The following is a 20383-nucleotide window of genomic DNA, read 5'->3' as shown; positions in this document are numbered from 1 at the left end:
TGCCTGGGTGGCGGCCCAATCCCCAGCGTGGGGCGTGCAGGAGGCGGCCGATCCGTGACGCTCTCTCATCACTGATGTTCCTGTCTCTCTCTCCCGGGCTCTGAGGCCCGGCCGATGGGAGTCTCCGGAGTTAAGATAATAATGCGGGCCGGCCGGTGTGGTCAGCTCTCCCGGCCTGCCGTCCGGGAGCTTTCCCAGCGTTGACCCCTGGATCCCACCCCCGGAGCCACGCGCGTTGCTCAGGCCTGGCCTGCCCGCCCGCCAGCGCCCCTGACCCCAGCCCTGCTCCCTTCCAGGGACCTGAACCACAACGATCTGCGGGAGTTCCCGGTGGCCATCCGGACGCTGGGCCGGCTGCAGGAGCTGTGAGTACCTCCGCGCCGTGTCCTGGTCAGGAGCACGGACAGGAAACTGACCCCCCTGGCAGAGGGAGGGTCCAGCAGGAGTGAATGTGACCAGCCGGCGGGCCCCGAGGTTTGGGAGCAGAGCCCCGAACTGTGGTTGTTGTTGTTAATCTTCACTTGAGGACATTTCCCCAGATGTGTAAAGAGAGTGGAAGAGAGGAGGAGAGGCAGAGAGAGAGAGAAACACCGATGTGAGAGAGACGCCGATCGGTTGCCTCCTGCACGCCCCTTTGCTGCTCTGGCCTTGGTCTCCGTCCCCATCCGAAAGCTGCATGGCGCCCCCTGTGTTCTCGTGTCCTCACTGACCGGCTTGTCTTGCAGCGGTTTCCATAACAACAACATCAAGGCCATCCCAGAGAAGGCCTTCATGGGGAACCCCCTGCTGCAGACCATGTGAGTCCCGACTTCTCGGGTGTCGGGGGGTTGGGGGGGCTGGGGAAGCGGGACAGTGGGGAGGGGAGCCTGACCTGACCCCCGGATGCTCTCCCCCGGGGCTCCATGGGGAGAAGAAAGCAGAGACCTGCCGTGGTCCTGGCTGAATGAATTCCGTGCTGGGGTCTCTTCTAGACACTTTTATGACAACCCGATCCAGTCCGTGGGGAGGTCCGCGTTCCAGTACCTGCCGAAGCTGCACACGCTGTACGTGGGCCCCCTTTCCTCGGTCCCCGCTGCGCCCACCCACCCCCCTCCGCCAGGCTCAGGCCGCGGGGGCACCAACAGCCTCCCTCCTCCTCTCGTGGCTTCTTCCCAGATCCTGAACGGGCGAACAGGGCCTCTCCACAGCCAGGGACCTCGGCCGGCCTCTTTTCTTTTCTATATTTTTTTATTGATTTCAGAGAGGAAGGGAGAAGGAGAGAGAGATAGAAACATCCATGATCAGAGAGGATCATGGCTCAGCTGCCTCCTGCACGCCCCACACTGGGGATCGAGCCTGAAAACCCGGGCATGTGCCCTGACTGGGGATCGAACTGTGACCTCCTGGTTCATAGGTCAGTGCTCAACCACTGAGCCACACTGGCCGGGCTGGCCTGTGTTGGGCATGCTGGCTCCCGGATGCTGAGGTTGCCGGCTCCATCTGGGCGTCATGGCTGCGTGGACCCTGCTCGGCCATGCCTGGCCTCCACCAGGGAGCTGGGCCGATGGAGGGGTGTTGGGGGAGACTCGGGGGCTGGGAGTGATGCGGACAGGCTCTGGCTCCGTCCTCAGAGCTGCTGGCTCTGTTTCCAGGTCCCTGAATGGAGCCACAGACATTCAGGAGTTCCCAGACCTCAAAGGCACCACGAGCCTGGAGACCCTGTGAGTGGTTCTCTTGCCTGTGGCTCCTCCCCCCTCCCGCCCCCGACTGACCACCCCAGCAGCCCCTGCCCCCCTTCTTTCCCATCCTCCCTCCCCCACCTCCCCCGAGGCACGGGCTTGGGGTGACTGGTGTCTGTTTTTCCACCTGCTCCGCCTCTGCTCCCCTGCAGGACCCTGACCCGCGCGGGCATCCGGCGGCTCCCGCCTGGGATGTGCCAGCAGCTGCCCAGGCTCCGCGTCCTGTGAGTAGCCCACACGCTCCCCACGCCCCGCCTGGTGCCCTGGGTCCCGTGGGCTGCGGAGGCCCCTCCTGCTTTGTCCCACTCGGTCACCTCTCTCCCTGCTGCTGCTGCTGACAGAGGCTGGAGAGGGACGGGGCTGTCCTCTCCCGTTCGAGGCGAAAGACAGTGGTCTTGGGGCCAGGCCTGGGGGTGACCCCAGCTCTGCCGCCAACCACCTCTCAGAACGTCACTTTCCTCATCTGCAGAATGTGGATGCAGTTGTGGGGGTTGGAAAAACATGCGTAAAGCACCTGGCACATAGTAGGTGCTCAATACAGGCCACATGGTAGGTGCTCAATCTAGACATAGTAGGTGCTCAATCTAGCACATAGTAGATGCTGAATATAGGCCACATGGTAGGTGCTCAACCTAGCACATAGTAGGTGCTCAATCCAGCACATATAGGTGTCCAATACAGCACATAGTAGGAGCTCAATACAGGGCTTTATTACTCTCGTTCACACAAGACACCCCTTCTGGAACCATGGAGGTACTTAAGGGGACCAGTGTTCCTCCCCACTTCTGTGCCTCAGTTTCCTCCTGAATAAGGTAAAGGGGTCAGATAGTCCATAAAGGACACCGGCTCTGTCATCCACACGGACGGTGACAGCAGGTGCTGTCCACGGGGCTGGCACTGACCAGCTGGCTGGGACATTCCTGGTCCACCCATCCCGTGCACCCCCTCTCTGCCCTCTCCCTCTGCTGGGAAAAGTGGGGCTCAGCAAGGGATGCAGACGAGTCGGTTGAGGACGGGGCTCTGGTGCGACGTGTATCAGCAGCGGCGTCCTCGCAGGGTCCACCGGCCTCGGCCGCCTGACGGGGAAACGGGGCCCTGGCCAGAGCGGCTCCCCTGGCCCACCGTGACCCTGGCCCTGGCCTCTCTCCCCCCAGGGAACTGTCTCATAACGGGATCGAGGAGCTGCCCAGCCTGCACAGGTGTCAGAAGCTGGAGGAGATGTGAGTGGGGGGGGGGGCCGGGGGGTGGGTGGGGACGAAGGCACGTGAGTCGATTCCGGCCGGCCTGTGGGAGGGCTCTGCACGCTGACCCTTCTCTGCGGCCGTGGAACCCAGGGGTGAGGGCTGGGAGCAGAGGGCGGGCCTGGGAGCCGGTGCCTGAAGGAGTCTCCTTGAGGGTCAAGGACAGCACCGTGGCCACCTGGTGGTGATGGGGTCAGGGCCTAGTCGGGCTGGACAAGGGAAGCGTCAGGGGACCGGGAGAGCCCGCCTCTCGGAGCACAGTCGGTCGTTGTCCAAACACTCACGTGCACACTCACACCCTCACGCCCACGGGAGGAGACCCGAGCCTCCTGTCTGTCCCCACCGCGCAGCAGGGCGACCGATGCCTTTGGGGCCCAGGTAGGGGGTGTCAGAGTCTGCCCCACTTGTCCAGGTCAGTGGTCGGCAAACTGGCCCCTTGAGTGTGGCTCTTCCACAAAATACCACGTGCGGGCGCACACGTACAGTGCGATGGAAACTTCGTGGCCCGTGCCACGGGGCCAAAGAGCCACATGTGGCTCGCGAGCCGCGGTTTGCCGACCGCTGGTCTAGGTGCCCAAGGAAGAGGGTCTGCAGAGCCGAGGCCCGGCGCCCCCCAGTCCCCGAGCGCCTCCCTTCAGACAGCCAGTCCCCCGAGCCACTGCCCGGCTGGGGCCGCTCACAGCCGCCCGAGGGCTGGGCGGAGCTCTGGTGCTGGACCGGGGTCTGGAGGACCCGCAGGGTGAGGTCCGCTGGGCGGGGAGCCGCGCCCGCTGGGAACCCTGGAGACCGACTCCCTTTCGGGCCACAGGGACCCTGTTGTGTGGCTTTGTCTGCTGACCCACTTACCCGAGGCAACCGGAGCCCTTTCATGCTGGTGGCTTCGGAGGGCGGGCCCTCTCTCCCCAAGCCAGGAGCAGTGGGGGCTGGGGGCTCTCCTCTCTTCTGCCCGGAGCACGGGAAGGTGGGGGGCGGGGTGTGGCGGGGATCCAGGGTCTGAGCCCACTGGTCACTCAGCCTGCCTTGCTGCCCTAGAGGCCTCCAGCACAACCGCATCTGGGAAGTCAGAGCCGACACCTTCCGCCAGCTGAGCTCCCTGCGGGCCCTGTGAGTACCCGCAGCTCGGGTTGGGGGGGTGGAGGGCCTGGGGGGGCAGCTGAGCTCCCTGCCACATGTCCAGGGGATCCCCGGGGGGCCATGAGGCTCTGAAGCCAGGCAGCCCCATGCCCTTTCCTGAGGCCACAGGCAGGTGGGAGCCAGGCTAAAGCTACCTTCCCCTCCGGGGGGCGGTCAGACAGGGGGTGAGTGCGGGAGAACCGGGGACCCCCCCCCCCCCGTGTGCCTGTCCCCTCCAGTCACACCCTCTCTGCCTGTAGAGACCTGAGCTGGAACTCCATCCGGTCCATCCACCCCGAGGCCTTCGCCACCCTGCGCTCCCTGGTCAAGCTGTGAGTGCCACTGCGTCCCCCTCCGCGTGCTGCAGGCCAGAGGGGACCGCAGGACCTGCATGGATGCGTGACCACACATCCTGGGGGCACGGGCTCCAGCCTCATCGATCACCCTGACGGACAGTCCGCTTGACCCCCCTCGGGGCCTGATAGACAGAGCGCTGGTCCCGCAGGCTCCAGAGGGCATTTTGGCAGCCTCAGGCCCGCCCCACCCCTGCCCGGCCCCTGTGCAGCCCCCGCCCCCGCCCCCCCTCCCGCCCACTGTCCTAGGGCTAGTAACCCTGACCGCCCACTGTCCTAGGGACCTGACGGACAACCAGCTGACCACGCTGCCCCTGGCCGGGCTCGGGGGCCTGAAGCATCTCAAGCTCAAAGGGAACCCAGCTCTGTCGCAGGCCTTCTCCAAGGACAGTTTCCCAAAGCTGAGGTGAGACCTGGCTCCCCCCTCCCCACCCCTGTTCCCCCCCACACCGAGAGGGGCTCGACCCACCCAGGGCGGCCAGGAAGCCCTGGAGGGGCCGGAGGAGGCCCCAGGAGGAGTGCTGTGGCCGAGACTGAGTGGGTGTGGGTGTGGGGGTGCTGGCTGGGAGGGGACCAGGGTGCCTCAGTGCTGTGTGGCCTGGGGTGCGCTGCTCCCCTCTGAGGGCGGAAGGTCATTCTCAAGGTGAACCAGGAGCAGCCTGGAATGTGCTCAGAGCCCTTCTGAGGCGGGAGCCAGGCTGCAGACCCTCCCGGAAAGCCCGGAGGCCGCCTACACCGGCACCGGGTGCTCTGGGGTCGAAGGCAGACTCGGGGTGCTGGTGCCTGGACTGAGACCCCATTCCCGAGGCAGCCCTGTGTCCCTCCCGCACCCCCAGGATCCTGGAGGTGCCGTACGCCTACCAGTGCTGTGCCTACGGCGTCTGCGCCGGCTTCCTCAAGGCCTCCGGGCAGTGGGGAGCGGACGTCCTTCACCTCGAGGATGAGGAAACCCCCAAGGGGCCTCTGGGCCTTCTTGCCGGACAAGCCGAGAGCCACTGTGAGTGCGTGGCGGGGACGGCGGGGGCGGCGGGGGTGTCCGGGGCACACAGGACACAGCGTGTGGAGGCCAGTGTTGGGCAGGCCCCTGGGGTCTCCGGGAGCCCCCCCACCGTGTGCCCGAGCCCCTCCCCGGGAGGGTGAGCGCGTTCCCTGGGAGGAGAAGCCCAGCCCTTGCTGGCCCCGCCGGCACCCGGCTTCCCCAGATGTCCCAGACCTCCGTACACTCCCTCGGGGGCTGGAAGGAGGGATGGAAACTTTCCTTGCTCAAGGTGAAACTTTCCGCCAGGCCTCAGTCTGGGGGAACCGCAGGGCGTCGGATGTGGGCCGCCTGCAGGTACCGGGAGCTGGGGCCGGGCCGCTTCCTGTGGGAGCCCACGCCAGGGCTGCCGACTCAGCCAGCCTCGCTTTCCGCTTCCATTTCCTCCGAGTTTGCAGAGCGGTTGCTCAACACCTTGGCGGGGACGTTCCCGGGCTCAGACTCCCTGGGCTTCGGCCCTTGTATTTCATTCATGCGTTTTCATCTCAACGTGTGGCCGAGCTCCATCCCATCCTGGAGAGCGTGGCGGGCGGGCGGGCGGGCGGAGAGGTGGAGAGAGAAGGAAATGCCAGGGCGCGGGCACACGGCAGCCTCCGCCCTTGGGGTCTGGGCCAGGGCTGCCTGCCTCCTGGGAACTCTCCCAGGGAGGTGTTTGCCCTTGAGGTGGGGAGCAAAGATCTCACAGGAAACACACGCAGGGACACGTGGGACAGGCAGAGCCACCTGTCCGTCCCCGGTAGACGCTGGCTGTCACCTGTACCACGTGCAGGAGATTCGGCCGAGTAAGTTATAAAGTGTTTTAGATCCTCATTTCAAAATTCCGATAGAGTCTGTGGCCGGGTTAAGAAAATTGTGACAGCGAATAAGAAAAAAAATAATCCATTCGTTTCAAACCTGTGAGAGGATTTCTTTAAGAATGTATTTGCCTTTCTATTCCTATGGTCTCTAACAGACAGATGTAGGAGTGGAAGGATGGTTAAAGATGAGCTAGTTCTGCCCTGGCCAGTTCGGCTCAGTGGATAGGGCATCGGCCTATGGACTGAAGGGTCCTGGGTTCGATTCCCATCAAGGGCACGTACCTCCGTTGCAGGCTCCTGGTCTGGGTCACTTCCTCAGAACACGCTCAAGCTCACTTCTCTGTTTTGTTTTTTTTTAATCTATTTTTTATTGATTACAGAGAGGCAGGGAGAGGGAGACGGAAACATCAATGATGAGAGAGAATCATGGGTCGGCTGCCTCCTGCACGCCCTACGCTGGGGATCGAGCCCACAACCCGGGCCTGTGCCCTGACCTGGAATCGAACTGTGACCTCCTGGTTCATAGGTCGATGCTCAACCACTGAGCCACGCCGGCCGGCCGGCCTCACTTCTCTGTCTTAGGAAGATGTCCTTCTTCACGTCCAGTGTTCCTGCTGGACAGGGAGTGGCCGTGCTGGGCTGGCTCCGTGGTGACCAGCTCCCACCCTCAAGGAGGCCCCTCCCCTACCTCCAGGCAGCACCTGGGGGCCCCGGCTTCCTGGGGAGCACACAGCTGAGTTCCAGGAAGAACAGGGCCCTGTCAAGAGCCAACCACGCGGATAACCCACACACGGGTCCCACCCAGGGTCCGCGCCCAGGGGCAGCCATCCCGTCCAGGGCCCCTGGAGGGACCTGTGCTGGGCAGAGGGCTGGGCCTTGCGAGCCCAGGCCCCGAGCCACTGTCTGGTCTCCCCCCAGATGACCTGGACCTGGACGAGATGGAGGACACGAAGCCACACCCCCGTGTGCAGTGCAGCCCAGTTCCAGGTGAGGGCGGCCCCGGGGGGCGGGAGAGGGGGGGACACAGGGTCAGCGGGGTGTGTCTGTGGCCGCCTCCTGGGGAGGTCAGCCTCTTGGGGTGATTCCTGGGGAAGAAGCTGGGCCGGGGGGGGGGGGGGGAGTCAGAGAAACCTTCACAAACCAGCCAGTTAGAGGTTCCACATGCCCATCCCTCTGCGGCTCGGATCCCTTCCCTCCCCGCCCCCCAAGGATGAAATGGCTCCTGCCCACAGCTGCCCACAGCTGCCCTCACCTGCCCTCAGCGCTCGGTGACTGCAGTGCGCCCTCTGGTGGCCGCCTGGGCAGGCGCGCCATCACAGAGGAGGAAGCAGGCGCTGTTTTTAGGGACCTGGACAGAAATATCACCTCCAAAAAGTAATAATCAGCAGGCAAAAGAGCACTTTCTTTTTTTTTAATTTCAAAAATTTTATCTCTGAGAGGAAGAAAGAGGGAGAGAGAGAGAGAGAAACATGAATGAGAGAGAACCATTGATCGGCTGCCTCCTGCACGCCCCGCACTGGGGATGGAGCCCCCAACCCGGGCCTGTGCCCTGATGGGAATTGAACCGTGACCTCCTGGTTCATAGGTCAACACTCAACCACTGAGCCACACTGGCCGGGCTTATCATGTGCTTCTATTCTGTGTGTAACCACCAACCCCCACAGGGTTCCCAAGGCCAGGTCAGGCTCCCCGCCCCGTCCCCAGGACCCGAGTCCAGCGGCCTTGGCCCGGGGCTGACGCCCGGCCCTCTCTCCACAGGCCCCTTCAAGCCCTGTGAGCACCTCTTCGAGAGCTGGGGCGTCCGCCTGGCCGTGTGGGCCATCGTCCTGCTGTCCCTGCTCTGCAACGGCCTGGTGCTGCTCAGCGTCTTCGCGGGCGGGCCCGGCCCGCTGCCCCCGGTCAAGTTCGTGGTCGGGGCCCTCGCCGGCGCCAACGCCTTGACTGGCATCTCCTGGGGCCTCCTGGCCTCCGTGGACGCCCTGACCTTCGGCCGGTTCGCCGCGTACGGGGCCCGCTGGGAGTCGGGGCCGGGCTGCCGGGCCACGGGCTTCCTGGCGGTGCTGGGGTCCGAGGCCGCCGTGCTGCTGTTGACTCTGGCCGCCGTGCAGAGCAGCGCCGCGGTGGCCTGCGTCCGGGCCCAGGGGAAGGCGCCCGCCCCGGGCGGCGGCGGCGTGCGGGCGGGGGCGCTGGGCTGCCTGGCGCTGGCGGGGCTGACCGCGGCCCTGCCCCTGGCCTCGGTGGGCGAGTACGGGGCCTCCCCGCTCTGCCTGCCCTACGCCCCGCCCGAGGGCCGGCCGGCCGCCCTGGGCTTTGCCGTGGCCCTGGTGATGCTGAACTCCCTCTGCTTCCTGGTGGTGACGGGCGCCTACATCCGGCTGTACTGCGCCCTGCCGCGGGGCCAGCCCGAGGCCGCGTGGGACGGCGCCCTGGGGCGGCACGTGGCCCGGCTCATCCTCGCCGACGGGCTGCTGCACTGCCCGGTGGCCTTCCTCAGCGTGGCCTCCGCCCTCGGCCTGGCCCCCGTCACCCCCGAGGCCGTCAAGTCCGTGCTGCTGCTGGTGCTGCCGCTGCCCGCTTGCCTCAACCCCCTGCTCTACCTGCTCCTCGCTCCGCACTCCCGCGAGGACCTGGGGCGCCTCTGGCCCTGCGCGGGCGCCGCCCCGGGCGCCCTGGCCTCCGCCTCGGCCGGTCACCTGGAGAAGAGCTCCTGCGACTCCACGCAGGCCCTGGTGGCCTTCTCCGACGTGGATCTCGTTCTGGAAGCTTCCGAGGCTGGGCGGCCCCCAGGGCCCGAGACCTACGGCTTCCTCACGGGCACCCTCGTCTCCTGCCCACAGCCAGAGAGCCCCAGGCCGGAGGGCAGCCACTTGGTTGAGCCAGAGGGAACCCACTTTGGGAACCAGCAACCCCCCATGGACAGAGAGCTGCTGCTGAGGGCAGAGGGGGCCGCACCTGGTGGCGGGGGCTTGGCGGCGGGCAGGGGCATCCAGCCCTCGGGCTCAGCCTTTGCCCCCCACGTATAAATGGCGCCCCCATCCCTGTCTTCGCCTCCTCCTTCCCTCCCCTCCGCGAACGATGGCTGTTTGTAAAATAAATTCAGCCCTGACACAGCCGCGTGGCCCGCGGGAGGGTGGCCCGGGCCCCGGCTCCCTGGTCTCTGTGACCGTCACCAGCGTGAGCTGGTTTCCTTCGGGCCTCTTCCCAGTCACATCGGAGGCTGTGGAGCAAGATCTGGGAGTTGGGGTGCTGAGCAGGCCCCGGGTCTGGGCCCTGATGGAGGACGGTCTACAAGGGACCACAGAGGCCGCTGGGCATCTCCCCGTGGCTCACGGATTGGACCCACCCGTGTTCCGTGTCTCTCGAACCTGGACGTGTGCGGTGCCGACGCGTGTGGGAAGACGTGACACGTGGCGTCCTTCCTCGGAGGGTCACCGCACGGGTCGGGCAGTGCAGGCTCTGCCCACGGCGTCTCCCCGGCTCCCACGTGGCTCGACAACGGGTTTCGTTTGCCCGGTTGGTTTTCGTGGAATAGCTGGCCGCGTCTCAGAGGATTCGCACCTGTACCTCCCAGGGCCTCGTCTCCGCCCGCCCGGTGGCCCCACAGGATGGAGGCTCCACAGGACGGCACCGTCCGCGAGGGCCCTGACCCAAGGCGCCTGAATTCGGTGCTGATGTGAAGACTGTGGATGGATGGAGCCTGCAGCTCCTTGACCTCCTTCCCAGGAAGAATGAAAGGCCTACTAGGTGTACCGGTTAATAATGCGGATACCCGTTAGTAATGCGGATTGGCCCTTTACCGGTCAATAATGCAGGTTTTGTCACCAAAGAAAACACGATAATTTCAAGAGAAACGTCAAAAGTGCTTTGTTCAAAGTCACGTCCGTCGCCAGCTACACATTCCCCCGTCTTTCGGGTCATTTGTGGAGACCGTCCCAATAGAACTTTTCTTGTTTTGAGGCAAACCATTCAGAGACCCAATTGTCCACTTCTTCGCACGTTTTGAAGGGCTGCTCAGTGCGTGTGCCGTCGATGGGAACAAGTGGTCATCTGAGGGAGCAATACAGCAACATAGCACACACATCACATCGCACACATATCCACACGTGTGTAACCCCCTCTATTGAGAAAAACCCGCATCATTCACCGGTGCACCTAGTAAGGATTGGAGGCGGGGCTGAGGAGCCTGAGTGACAGATGCCCGGGGTCCCCCCCACCCCTCCTGGCTCACCTCTAACTACCTCTGCTCTGGGGCGGCCACGTCTCCCCCCAGCACCCCTGTCACTCACTCCTGGTTCCAGCCCCACTCCCCAGCCGCTGTGTGAAGTGTGAGAACGGCCACGATGTAAATATTCGGGCTCTTCTGTACAATAAAGCCCAGTGACATACCGTGGGTGTTCCTCCGCGTCCCTCTCCGGGCACCTGGGTCAGCCCAGGAGGCAGCCGTGACCTGAAGCCCAGGCCGGTCCCTCCACCTGCAGCCCCTTTGGGCCCATTCCCGTCAGGTGCTCCGGAGGCTGGAGGGCGGGTCTCCCAGGAGGAGGAGCGCTCAGGCCTGAGCCGAAGACAAGAGAGTCGAAGCTGAGAATCCTGGGAGGCCTGTGACCCCCACGGCTCCCCGCTGGCAACCCGGGTCCTGGGGTGCAGTTGGGGTGAGTGACGCTGCAATGCAGAGAGCCACCGTTGTAAGTAAGTCAGCCTTTGTTCGGCCCCCTTGCTCCTGTTGGCGCTGTCTGGGTTTATTTACAACGGCTGCTGAGCGGACGGCGCTCGAGCTGGGCCTCCCCCCCTCCCCCCCCCCCCCCCCCCCCCCCCCGCACCCGGTGTCTCGGGATCCTCCAGCCACTCCGTCGTCGGGCTTGCCCTCCTGGTCCTCCTGTCCCGGCCTGGGTTCCTCTGGGTGTGTCCTGGGAGACTGAGTGACACCCCGCCCGCGGCTTTCTTCTCCACCCACCCTAGGCCAACCACAGGTCTGCGGTCAGCTGAGGTCGACCCCTCAAGGGCCAGTTCTCTCCTGGTCCACTGGACTCAGTGGGACTGAACTCGGTGTCCGTGCAGGGCCAGCGTGGGCGGGACAGGGCTGCCCGGAGAGAAGGGCTGTGCGTGGGCGCGGCGGGAAAGGCCCACCCGGCCTGTCTCTCACTCCTATATCCACGGCCCTTTCCCAGGGCCTCCCACAGTAGGTGCTCAATTCGTTTCTTTCGGGAGGAGGGGGGGATAATTATGACATTAACATTTCTAAATACAGTGGGGCCTTGACTTACGAGTGTCCCGACTAAGAAGTTTTTTTGAGATACCAGCTGTCTCTCGCAGATTTTTTGCATTGAGTTGATAGAGTAATTTGAGTTAACGAGCTCCTTAACGAGCTCGGTCTCGGAACGAATTAAACTCGTAAGTCAAGGCCCCACTGTACACCCTTAAAGCTTCTGTGTCCCAGCCTAATGGGGACACCTGGCCAGGAGATGCAGGTAACACAGAGCAACAGCTTCTGTCTCAACCAAGTCCCTGTGACCCCCCACACACCAGGCCGTGCCACGCCCCATGCGCATGTCCTTTCTCTCTTTTTTTAAAAAAAAAATATACTTTATTGATTTTTTACAGAAAGGAAGGGAGAGGGACAGAGAGTTAGAAACGTCAGTGAGAGAGAAACATCGATCAGCTGCCTCCTGCACACCCCCCACTGGGGATGTGCCTGCAACCAAGGTACATGCCCTTGACCGGAATCGAACCTGGGACCCTTCAGTCTGCAGGCCGACTCTCTAGCCACGGAACCAAACCAGTTAGGGCCTTTCTCTTTTTTTATATGTATATTTTTTATTGATTTCAGAGAGGAAGGAAGAGGGAGAGAGAAACATCCATGATGAGAGAGCATCATTGATCGGCTGTCTCCTGCACGCCCCTACTGGGGATGGAGCCTGCAACCAGGTCCTGTGCCCTTGACTGGGAATCACACCGTGACCTCCTGGTTCATAAGTTGAGGCTCAACCGCCGGCTGGGCTTCGGGACATCTTCGAGGTGGAGTTGTGAGGTCCTGGTTGAGGATGCGAGTATGGGAGGAAGCGTCACCTGTCACCCCCGATAGACACTGAGAGTTGGAGAGAGGCGTGGGAGCTCGGGGGGGGGGGGGGGGGGGGGGGGGCGTGGCAGGAGCCGGAGGCGACTTCCTGAGAAGTGAGGTCCAAGTGCAGTGTGCTGTTACTGGGCACAGCGGCTCTGGGCCATCACCCCAGCCTCCCCGGAGCGGCAGCCAGCCCACAGGGGAGCAGGTTCTGAAGCCACAGCCCCCTCTCCTCCCGCCCTGGCCTCCCCCAGGCTGCCCCACACCAGCTGGAAGAGGAGCTTTATTTGTACGAGTTGAATTCCCGCGGTGGCCGGAGGATAAATCGCCCGCCCCGGCCTCAGCTCCGAGGCTGCCCACGCGGTGGGTGGTAAAGGCTGATCTGGTTTAGATGCTTTTGGGGAGCGGCTGGGAGGAGGGGAGGGGGAGGGAGGGAGCCTGGAATGCGCAGTGTTTACAGGATCCGTCACGGGCGCCATCGCTCCTCTTTCAATAGGGTCGGGGTCGCTCAGCTCGCCTGTCCCAGGGACCCAGCACACAGTGAGAGGCCGTCCCTGTCCTGTCTGTTCCCTCTGTCACCAGACGAGCAATGGGGACGGGTCCACGTGGGCTCCCCCGACACGGCTTTGGCACCCAGCTGTTCTGAGCAGGACTTGCCTGGAAATGGAGCGAGGGACAGAAAGGGATTGTAAAAATCCCAACATCTGTACGATTGTTTAATCAATCCACGTCTGATTTCACCATTGTATTCTTTATTTTTCTTTAAAATATTTGGAGCATTCTCAGAAAGTTATTTGTGCTGTGTCTTTAGGGAGTTGGTTGAAATGTAGTACATTATCTATTCATTATTATATAGCACAGGGTCAGGTTTTATTTTTAATATATTTTTATTGATTTCAGAGAGGATGGGTGAGGGAGGGATAGAAACATCAATGAGACAATCGGTGATCGGCTGCCTCCTGCCTGCCCCCTACTGGGGACCGAGTCCACAATTGGGGCATGTGCCCTTGACCGGAATCGACCCGGGACCCTTCGGTCCGCAGGCCAACACGCTATCCACTGAGCCAAACCGGCCAGGGCTTCACCACTGTCTTCTAAAACACTAGCATAAAACTTGGCACAGAGTAGGGGTCCAATAAATATTTGTGGAACAAATGGTTTCACCACAGCGATTCTGACCGGCTGTGTCGTTCACAAAAAGCGAAAGCTGCAAAAATTAACAAAAGCGCACGTCACCTCACTCCCACATTGTGTCCAGACTTCTGAACCCCAGAACCCCTGAAGGCCGTGGAACTGTCTGTAGCAGCTCCTGTACATCCACACCAACCACCCTGGGTCCCTGGGGTGTGGGTGAGTTGGCAAAACAAAGGACAACGCACCCGGCCAGTGTGACACCCTCACTCGTTTAACACCCCCGGGGCCACATCCAGGATAAACACGCTCCACGTTAAACGGTTATTTATTTTTCAGGTTTAAAAGGTCTCCAAATACATAGGCACAAGCGGAATAAAACAAACTCCACTTAGAGGATCTGTGTAGGGCAGGAAATATAAATACACAAGGTCTGTTTTATGAGAGGCAGGAACGGTCGCACACACGGGAGACGGGCGGGCAAGCTGGGCCACCCTGACAGAGAGCAGTGACCGGGAGGGACCGGGACCGAGCCCTAGACGCCATCGCAGAACCTCTTGCCCGTGCTCGGGCCTCCTGGCGGCTCCGCCTTCCTTTTCGGTGCTGTGCCATGTGTCCCTGCATCGTCAGCCGCAGGCGGGTTCCCAGGCACCTCCTCGGCACCCTACGGAGGAAAACCTGAGGCTCACACCAGCGCCAGCGCCCTGCGCTGTCACCCCAAGTACCTCCTTGCTGCCTCCTGCACATGCTATTCCGTCCACCGGCATCTTCCTCAACCTCCGTATGTTTCCTCTTAAATCCTCACCCAAGGGTATTTTTCCGTTGATTTTTAGAGAGAGGGGAAGGGAGGGGGAGAGACACAGAGAGAGAAACATCGATGTGAGAGAGACACATCGATTGGTTGCCTCCTGCACGGGCCCCTGACCAGGGCTGGGATCAAGCCTGCAACTGAGGTACATGCCCTTGACCGGGACCGAACCCGGGACCCTTCAGTCCACGGGCTGATGCTCTATCCACTGAGCCAAACCGCTGGGGCTGTATGATTTAAATCTTTATTTCTTCCCACGGGTAACACTGCTACTTAGAACCTGGGGAAGCTTTCCTTCTCCCGAGAATGGTCCCACAGAAAAGTCCACTTCCCCTCCCTCCTGCACCCTCTCCCCTTGCTGCTTCCTGCAGCAGTCCCTCCTCGGGGTTAAAACGAAATCTTAGGCCCTAACTGGTTTGGCTCAGTGGATAGAGCGTCGGCCTGCAGACTGAAGGGTCCCAGGTTCAATTCCGGCCAAGGGCATGTACCGTGGTTGCGGGCACATCCCCAGTAGGGGGTGTGCAGGAGGCAGCTGATCGATGTTTCTCTCTCATCGACGTTTCTAACTCTATCCCTCTCCCCCTTCCTCTCTGTAAAAATCAGTAACATATATTAAAAAACAAAACAAAACGAAATCTTAGGGAAAAGAATCGGAGTCCCCTCTCGTCCATCTGTGCTGCTGCCCAGAATGTGAGTTACCCCGCGGCTGCCCGCCCTCTAGGGACGTCAGTGGGTGACAACAGTTAGGAGAAACCTTTTGCTGAGTCATTAGTCAGAAGGCTGCAGGCGGAGAAGCCGCCCACGCTGGCCGAGAGCGCGGCCCAGTACAGACGTGGTGAAGGCACGTCCACAGGCGCCTACTGCAGACCCTCGTGATGGGCCGACGGCGGCAGAGCACCAGGGCCGCGCAAACACACCTGCTGCTGCCTCGCGTGCTGCTCTGTCCACCGCCTGGCGTTGCTGAGGAAGACGGGCTTGTTGTATTTGAACTCTGAGGACTGAGACAGAAGCAGAGGAAGGAGTGAGTGGAGGGAAAAGGACCCGCCGTGGGGAGTTCCGTCAGGGCTCAGCCGCCTCGCTGACGGGGCCCGGGGCCCGGGGTCCGGAGAGGAGACGAGGACACTTACGATGTCGGCCATGAGCGGGTCGTCCGGGTTGGGCTCTGCCATGAGCAGCTGGATGGAGGCCAGCACCGTGGCGATGCTGAGGGACGGCCGCCAGGCGCCCTGCGCACACAGATGCGGCGGCTTCGTGACCCCGAGCGAGCGGGAGACGGAGGCACCTGCCTGGAGCCGCAGCCCCGCAGCCCGGAGCCCGCCCTCCCCCTCCGCTCACCTTGGGAGGCAACTTGAGGACATCCAGGCAGATCCTCCCGGCGGAGTCGATGTTTGGGTGATAGATTGGAGTCAGAAACCGGATCTGAGGGGGCTCAAATGGGTACCTGTGATAGCGGCGGACAACAGAGAGTTTATTAAGATGCTGCCTCGTAGCACATTACCAACAGCTTCCTGGTGACCCCCGGGGAAGACAGCCTTCGAGAGGCAAACCTTTCTTCCCCCCACATTTTTATTATGGAAATTTACAAACAACAGCAAGGAGAAATGACAGCATATAGACACTCATCTACCCTCCACTGGGATCAGCCTATTCACCCTCGAAGCCAGCGGTTCTCAACCTGTGGGTCGTGACCCCTTTGGGGGTCGAACTACCCTTTCCCAGGGGTCGCCTAAGACCATTGGAAAACACATATATAATTACATATTGTTTTTGTGATTGATCACTATGCTTTCATGATGTTCAATTTGTAACAATGAAAATACATCCTGCATATCAGATATTTACATGATGATTCATAACAGTAGCAACATGACAGTGATGAAGTAGCAACGAGAATAATTTTATGGTTGGGGGTCCCCACAACATGAGGAACTGTATGAAAGGGTCTCGGCATGGGGAAGGTTGAGAACCGCTGCCCTAAGTCCTTCACACAAAGTCACGGTTAGACGAGGGTTAAAATCCAGGCGCTCTGCCCACTGCGTGGCTCTGCCTCCCAGTCGCTGGGCTCTACCCTGGAGGTTTAGGATCTGACCCGCACTAACCTCTCAGGAATGGTCACTTCCAGTGTGAATACTCCTTTCTCATAAGGTGTGTTGGCCCCACCTATTATTTCTTAAAAGGAAAAGGAAAAACCGTTCAGAGGCAATCGGATGATCTGAATCACCGCCCCACGGGGGCCTGTGAAGCCTGTGGCCGTCGCGAGAAGCTGGGTCGAGGACTGGAAGTCTCTCTGGGCTTTAACCTCTCCGCACACAATGCACCACGGACCCCAAAAGTGTCACACTGAGGAGGCACAGAAGATCAAAAGGCGGAAGCCCCGGCCGGGTGGCTCAGTGGGTTGGAGCGTCACCCTGTACAGCAAAAGGTTGTGGGTTCAATTCCCGCTCAGGCCACATACCTAGGCTGCTGGTCAGGAGCACACAGGAGGCAACCGATCATTGTTTCTCTCTCTCTCCCTTCCTCTCTCTAAAAATCAATAAACATATCCTTGGGTCAGGGTTAAATAAGAAAAAGTGGAAAATGCTGGGCATGGATCCAATCTGACCTGCAGACTGGCCTTGTGTGGACTGAGGATTCTAATCGTTTCTGTCTGGCCTCACAGGTATTTGAGATGCTGATCTTTGGTCTAAACCAGCCGTGGGCAAACTATGGCCCGCGGGCCGGATCCGGCCTGTTTGAAATGAATAAAACTAAAAAAAAAAAAAAAAAAGACCGTACCCTTTTATGTAATGATGTTTACTTTGAATTTATATTAGTTCACACAAACACTCCATCCATGCTTTTGTTCCGGCCCTCCGGTCCAGTTTAAGAACCCATTGTGGCCCTCGAGTCAAAAAGTTTGCCCACCCCTGGTCTAAACACTGCTTCAGAGCAGATGCCCAGATCTTGGCGACAAACCAGCAAAGGGTATAATAAAGGGCAAAGGAGAAATGTCCAGCAAACCTTTGCTCAATGTAAACGAGTTAGGGGAGGAAGATGGTGGGCGCTTTGACATCGAGACTGTACCCCACGTGAGAAGAAGGGAAAATGTTCGCATTTGGGCACGGCCTGCAGCAGGGTCAGGGGCCACCTCCCGACGAAGGGACACCTACGCGCTCGCAGGTCACCCATCTGGTCGGCGTCTTGCCAGCAGGTGATGCCGGGAGGTGGCTCAGTGGCCAACAGGCTCAGCTCTCTCTTCAGCCGGGAAGCCCTCTGCATGGTCCCCTCGTCCCGGGAGCCCGGCTCCGCTCACTCCGCCACGTGAAAGGCTGGCAAGGAGAAAAACAGCAACGCTGCGCAGTCAGAACGGTGACTGGGGTTTTCAGCACACGGTTTCAATCTAGGGAAGGACAGACCGATCCCTTGTATGAACTCCTATTCCCAGATGGGAGTCTGAGTTTTTTCCCATTTCCTTTTATCTAGTCAGGCAAACAAATTTTAAAAATCAAGTACGGAAGATGCGAGAAGTTCTACCTGCAAACAGCAAGAACACTAGATGCTTTAAGTGAACGTGTCTCCACGGGCAAATTACACGCCCACGCCGCAGAGCCTGGGTCTCCTCGGGCTGCCCCTGCGCCCTTAGCACGCCTGGCACACACGGGGACCGACACATATTAGCGGTGGGCGGAGCAAGGACAGCGACACGGAGTCACCACTCAGAGGCATTGATAAGCTGATGCTTAAAGCTCTAAGGTGTATGTGAATATACTGATTTCTAACCGGAACCGGAACGATGATAATGATGCATCTACTTTGGGGGGGTGGGGGGGGTGGGTGGGGCTGGCAATTCCCAGAGAAAACCCACAAGTAATCGGTTTATTCCTTCCCGTCTAATCCCTCTCTTCCCTTTTGTCTGGCTACAGCGTCCGGTACAAAGTGGATTAGAAGCTGACAGTCTATGAAAAGATGCCCGGCACCATGAGTCCCTCGGACGTGCCGATGGAAGCCACAGTGACGCCCTTCACAACCGCTGAGATGACATCTGAGTGTGGGGGAGGAGGAGGGGACACGGGAGCCCTCCCGGTGTTTACGTAACATCGACTGCCTTATCGCCCGCGACTCCACACCCGGGGTTCACACTCAAGAGAGTGGAAAACGTACGTGCACACAAACACCGGCAGGCGGATGTTCACAGCAGCATCACTCACGACAGCCGGCTAACAGGAACAATCCAAACGCGGCGGCTGCAGAATAAACAGAGATGTAGAGTGACTTTAACGACGGTGTAAACTTCAGCTTCAGATCTTGCATTTTTGTAGCATCATGAGGGATCCGCACATCTCCAAATTACATTTTGCAGCAGTTTACGACGAAAATTAAATGCTGCGGTAAATATGAAGATTCAAAGACCTCCGGGAGCCCAGCTGGGGCGGCTCAGTGGTTGAGCATCGGCCTAGGAACCGGGAGGTCAGGGTATGATTCCCGGTCAGGGCACGTGCCCGGCCCCCCCCCCCCCCCCCACTGGATCCCCAGTAGGGGGCGTGCAGGAGGCAGCCAATCAATGATTCCCTTATGATTGATGTTTCTATCTCTCCCTCTTCCTTCCTCTCTGAAATCAATCAATCAATATATATTTTTTAAAAATAAATAAACAAATAAATCAAGCGCGGGTGTGTGTGACACCGGGACGCGCTGCACAGGCGGGAGTCAACCCCGGCCCCGCCGCCACGCCCCCCGCCCCGCCCCGCCTCCCCGCCCCCAGTGCGTGGGGCTCCGACGGGCCGCCCCGGGCGGGTCCCCGCCTAGTTCAGTGGCTTCTCGGCCCGCAGTGCAGCCCCCCGGTGCGCGGGGCCCGAGCCAGAGCAGCCGTCCGCCCGACCGCCCCACCTCCCCACAGGCCGGCCGCCCCGACCCGGAGGGCCCCTCCCTGGAGAGAGAACCCCCACGTCACGCAGGAGCAGGGCGCCCCCAGAGCCACCCGCCCCCCCCCCCCAGCCCCCCGCGACCCGACCCCAGCCCCTCGCCTTCGCGCCAGGACCACCTACCCGCGCACCAGCCAGCCGGTCCGCCGCCACCGCGCATGCGCCAGCCGAAGGTGGGCGTCGCCCCGCCTCCCGCCCGGCGCGGGTCACGATTGGCCCGCAGCAAGGCGGGGAGACGAGCGCAGCCGCCCATTGGCTCGCGCGCTGAGCCCGCGAGTTCAACTGGCAGCGCGCGAGGCTGCGGGTTCAGGTGGGGCGCGGGGCTGCTGGGAGCCGGCGTCCTGCCAGGGGGCCGCTACGGCTACGGCTGCCGGACCGGTTACCGGGCCGGCCGGGTGGTCCGAGTGGAGACAGACCTGGATGGCAGCCCTCGGAGGGACAGGGAGGGGAGCGGGCAGCCTCGATGTGCAGCGGGGCGGCCGCGGTCCTTCCCGGGACACGGAGGGCGCGTCCAAGACCGCGGGTGGACGTCGAGGATGCGGACTGAGCCCAGCGATCGTTCCGCCTGGTAGACCTCGGAACCGAACCGGCGGAAATCGGGACCGGACTCCGCACTGACTTCCAGCTCCGACGCGTGGGTCCGGAGCCGGGAGCACCTGTGGACCGCTAAGCCGCCGGGCGAAGGCTTGCACCTGGTGGGCCCCGAGGACTGGGGTATGGGAACCCCATGGCGTGTGCTCTCGCCCCGCCCCCGCCCCGGGGACCCTCGCACCGGTCGTAGGAACGAACCGGCGAATGTGGCTTGTGAATGACCATCGCGAGGAGCCCGGTCCTGTCTGCCTGCCGTTCTGCACTTGGGGTCCATCATTCGGGAGTGCCGGCTGCTCATGTGACTGCAGGTATGTCCTGCCTCCACCCACCTGTGTCTTCTCCTGTTCTCTTCCTGCCCCAACTGCAATCGGACCTCAGTGGCAGCTCTGTCTTCGAAACCGGAATGGATTTCTTTCTGGGTCCATTCTCTTTGAAACGTGTCTTTAAAAAAAAATGCCTCTTAGAAAAAGCAGGAACTGTGTTCAGTCCCACGGAGAGGAGGGATGGCGTGAGAAAGCGAGCAAATACCTGTAGTTTTGGCAATCCACCAAAGGATTGGATTAAAAAAAATAAAAATAAAAGAACCCCACGGGTTACATGTACAGTGTCCGTGTGACCAGCAGAGGGAAGTGTGTTCAC

The 20383-nt window shown here is 61.1% G+C and overlaps 2 protein-coding genes across 2 annotated transcripts in view; one reads left to right on the top strand and one right to left on the bottom strand.

The window, feature by feature from the left end:
- The window catches only part of LGR6 (leucine rich repeat containing G protein-coupled receptor 6), a 37848-nt gene extending 27218 nt beyond the window's left edge, over positions 1-10630 (top strand). Inside the window, exons 7-18 of the mRNA XM_070401393.1 lie at positions 297-365; positions 726-797; positions 972-1043; positions 1632-1700; positions 1871-1942; positions 2873-2938; positions 3992-4063; positions 4333-4404; positions 4706-4831; positions 5262-5422; positions 7177-7245; positions 8017-10630. Coding sequence (XP_070257494.1) covers positions 297-365; positions 726-797; positions 972-1043; positions 1632-1700; positions 1871-1942; positions 2873-2938; positions 3992-4063; positions 4333-4404; positions 4706-4831; positions 5262-5422; positions 7177-7245; positions 8017-9281 — 2185 coding nt within the window. The 3' untranslated portion in view covers positions 9282-10630. The remainder of the gene's footprint in view (positions 1-296; positions 366-725; positions 798-971; positions 1044-1631; positions 1701-1870; positions 1943-2872; positions 2939-3991; positions 4064-4332; positions 4405-4705; positions 4832-5261; positions 5423-7176; positions 7246-8016) is intronic.
- A 3138-nt stretch (positions 10631-13768) lies between these two features.
- Positions 13769-19312, bottom strand: UBE2T (ubiquitin conjugating enzyme E2 T). Its single transcript, XM_070401400.1, has 8 exons — positions 19277-19312; positions 18393-18475; positions 17402-17560; positions 16352-16421; positions 15588-15693; positions 15380-15478; positions 15170-15250; positions 13769-14108 (listed from the first exon to the last, which is right to left on the bottom strand). The coding sequence occupies exons 3-8, from the start codon at positions 17508-17510 to the stop codon at positions 13980-13982; spliced, it is 594 nt and encodes a 197-aa protein (XP_070257501.1). The 5' UTR covers positions 17511-17560; positions 18393-18475; positions 19277-19312; the 3' UTR covers positions 13769-13979.
- Between the last annotated feature and the right edge of the window lie 1071 nt (positions 19313-20383).

Source organism: Myotis yumanensis, unplaced genomic scaffold, assembly GCF_028538775.1.
Source record: "Myotis yumanensis isolate MYYU_CA2020_CCGP unplaced genomic scaffold, mMyoYum1.0.hap1 SCAF_22, whole genome shotgun sequence".
NCBI lineage: Eukaryota > Metazoa > Chordata > Mammalia > Chiroptera > Vespertilionidae > Myotis > Myotis yumanensis.
This window is presented reverse-complemented; position numbering and strand designations above follow the sequence as displayed.

Coding starts and splice junctions, on each gene's coding strand:
- UBE2T (XM_070401400.1), bottom strand. CDS start 17,510: ATGCAGAGGGCTTCCCGGCTGAAGAGAGAGCTGAGCCTGTTGGCCACT. Junction 16,422..17,401: donor GATGGGTGACCTGCGAGCGC/GTAGGTGTCCCT, acceptor TTTCCTTTTAAG/AAATAATAGGTGGGGCCAAC. Junction 14,109..15,169: donor AGCACGCGAGGCAGCAGCAG/GTGTGTTTGCGC, acceptor TTTCCTCCGTAG/GGTGCCGAGGAGGTGCCTGG.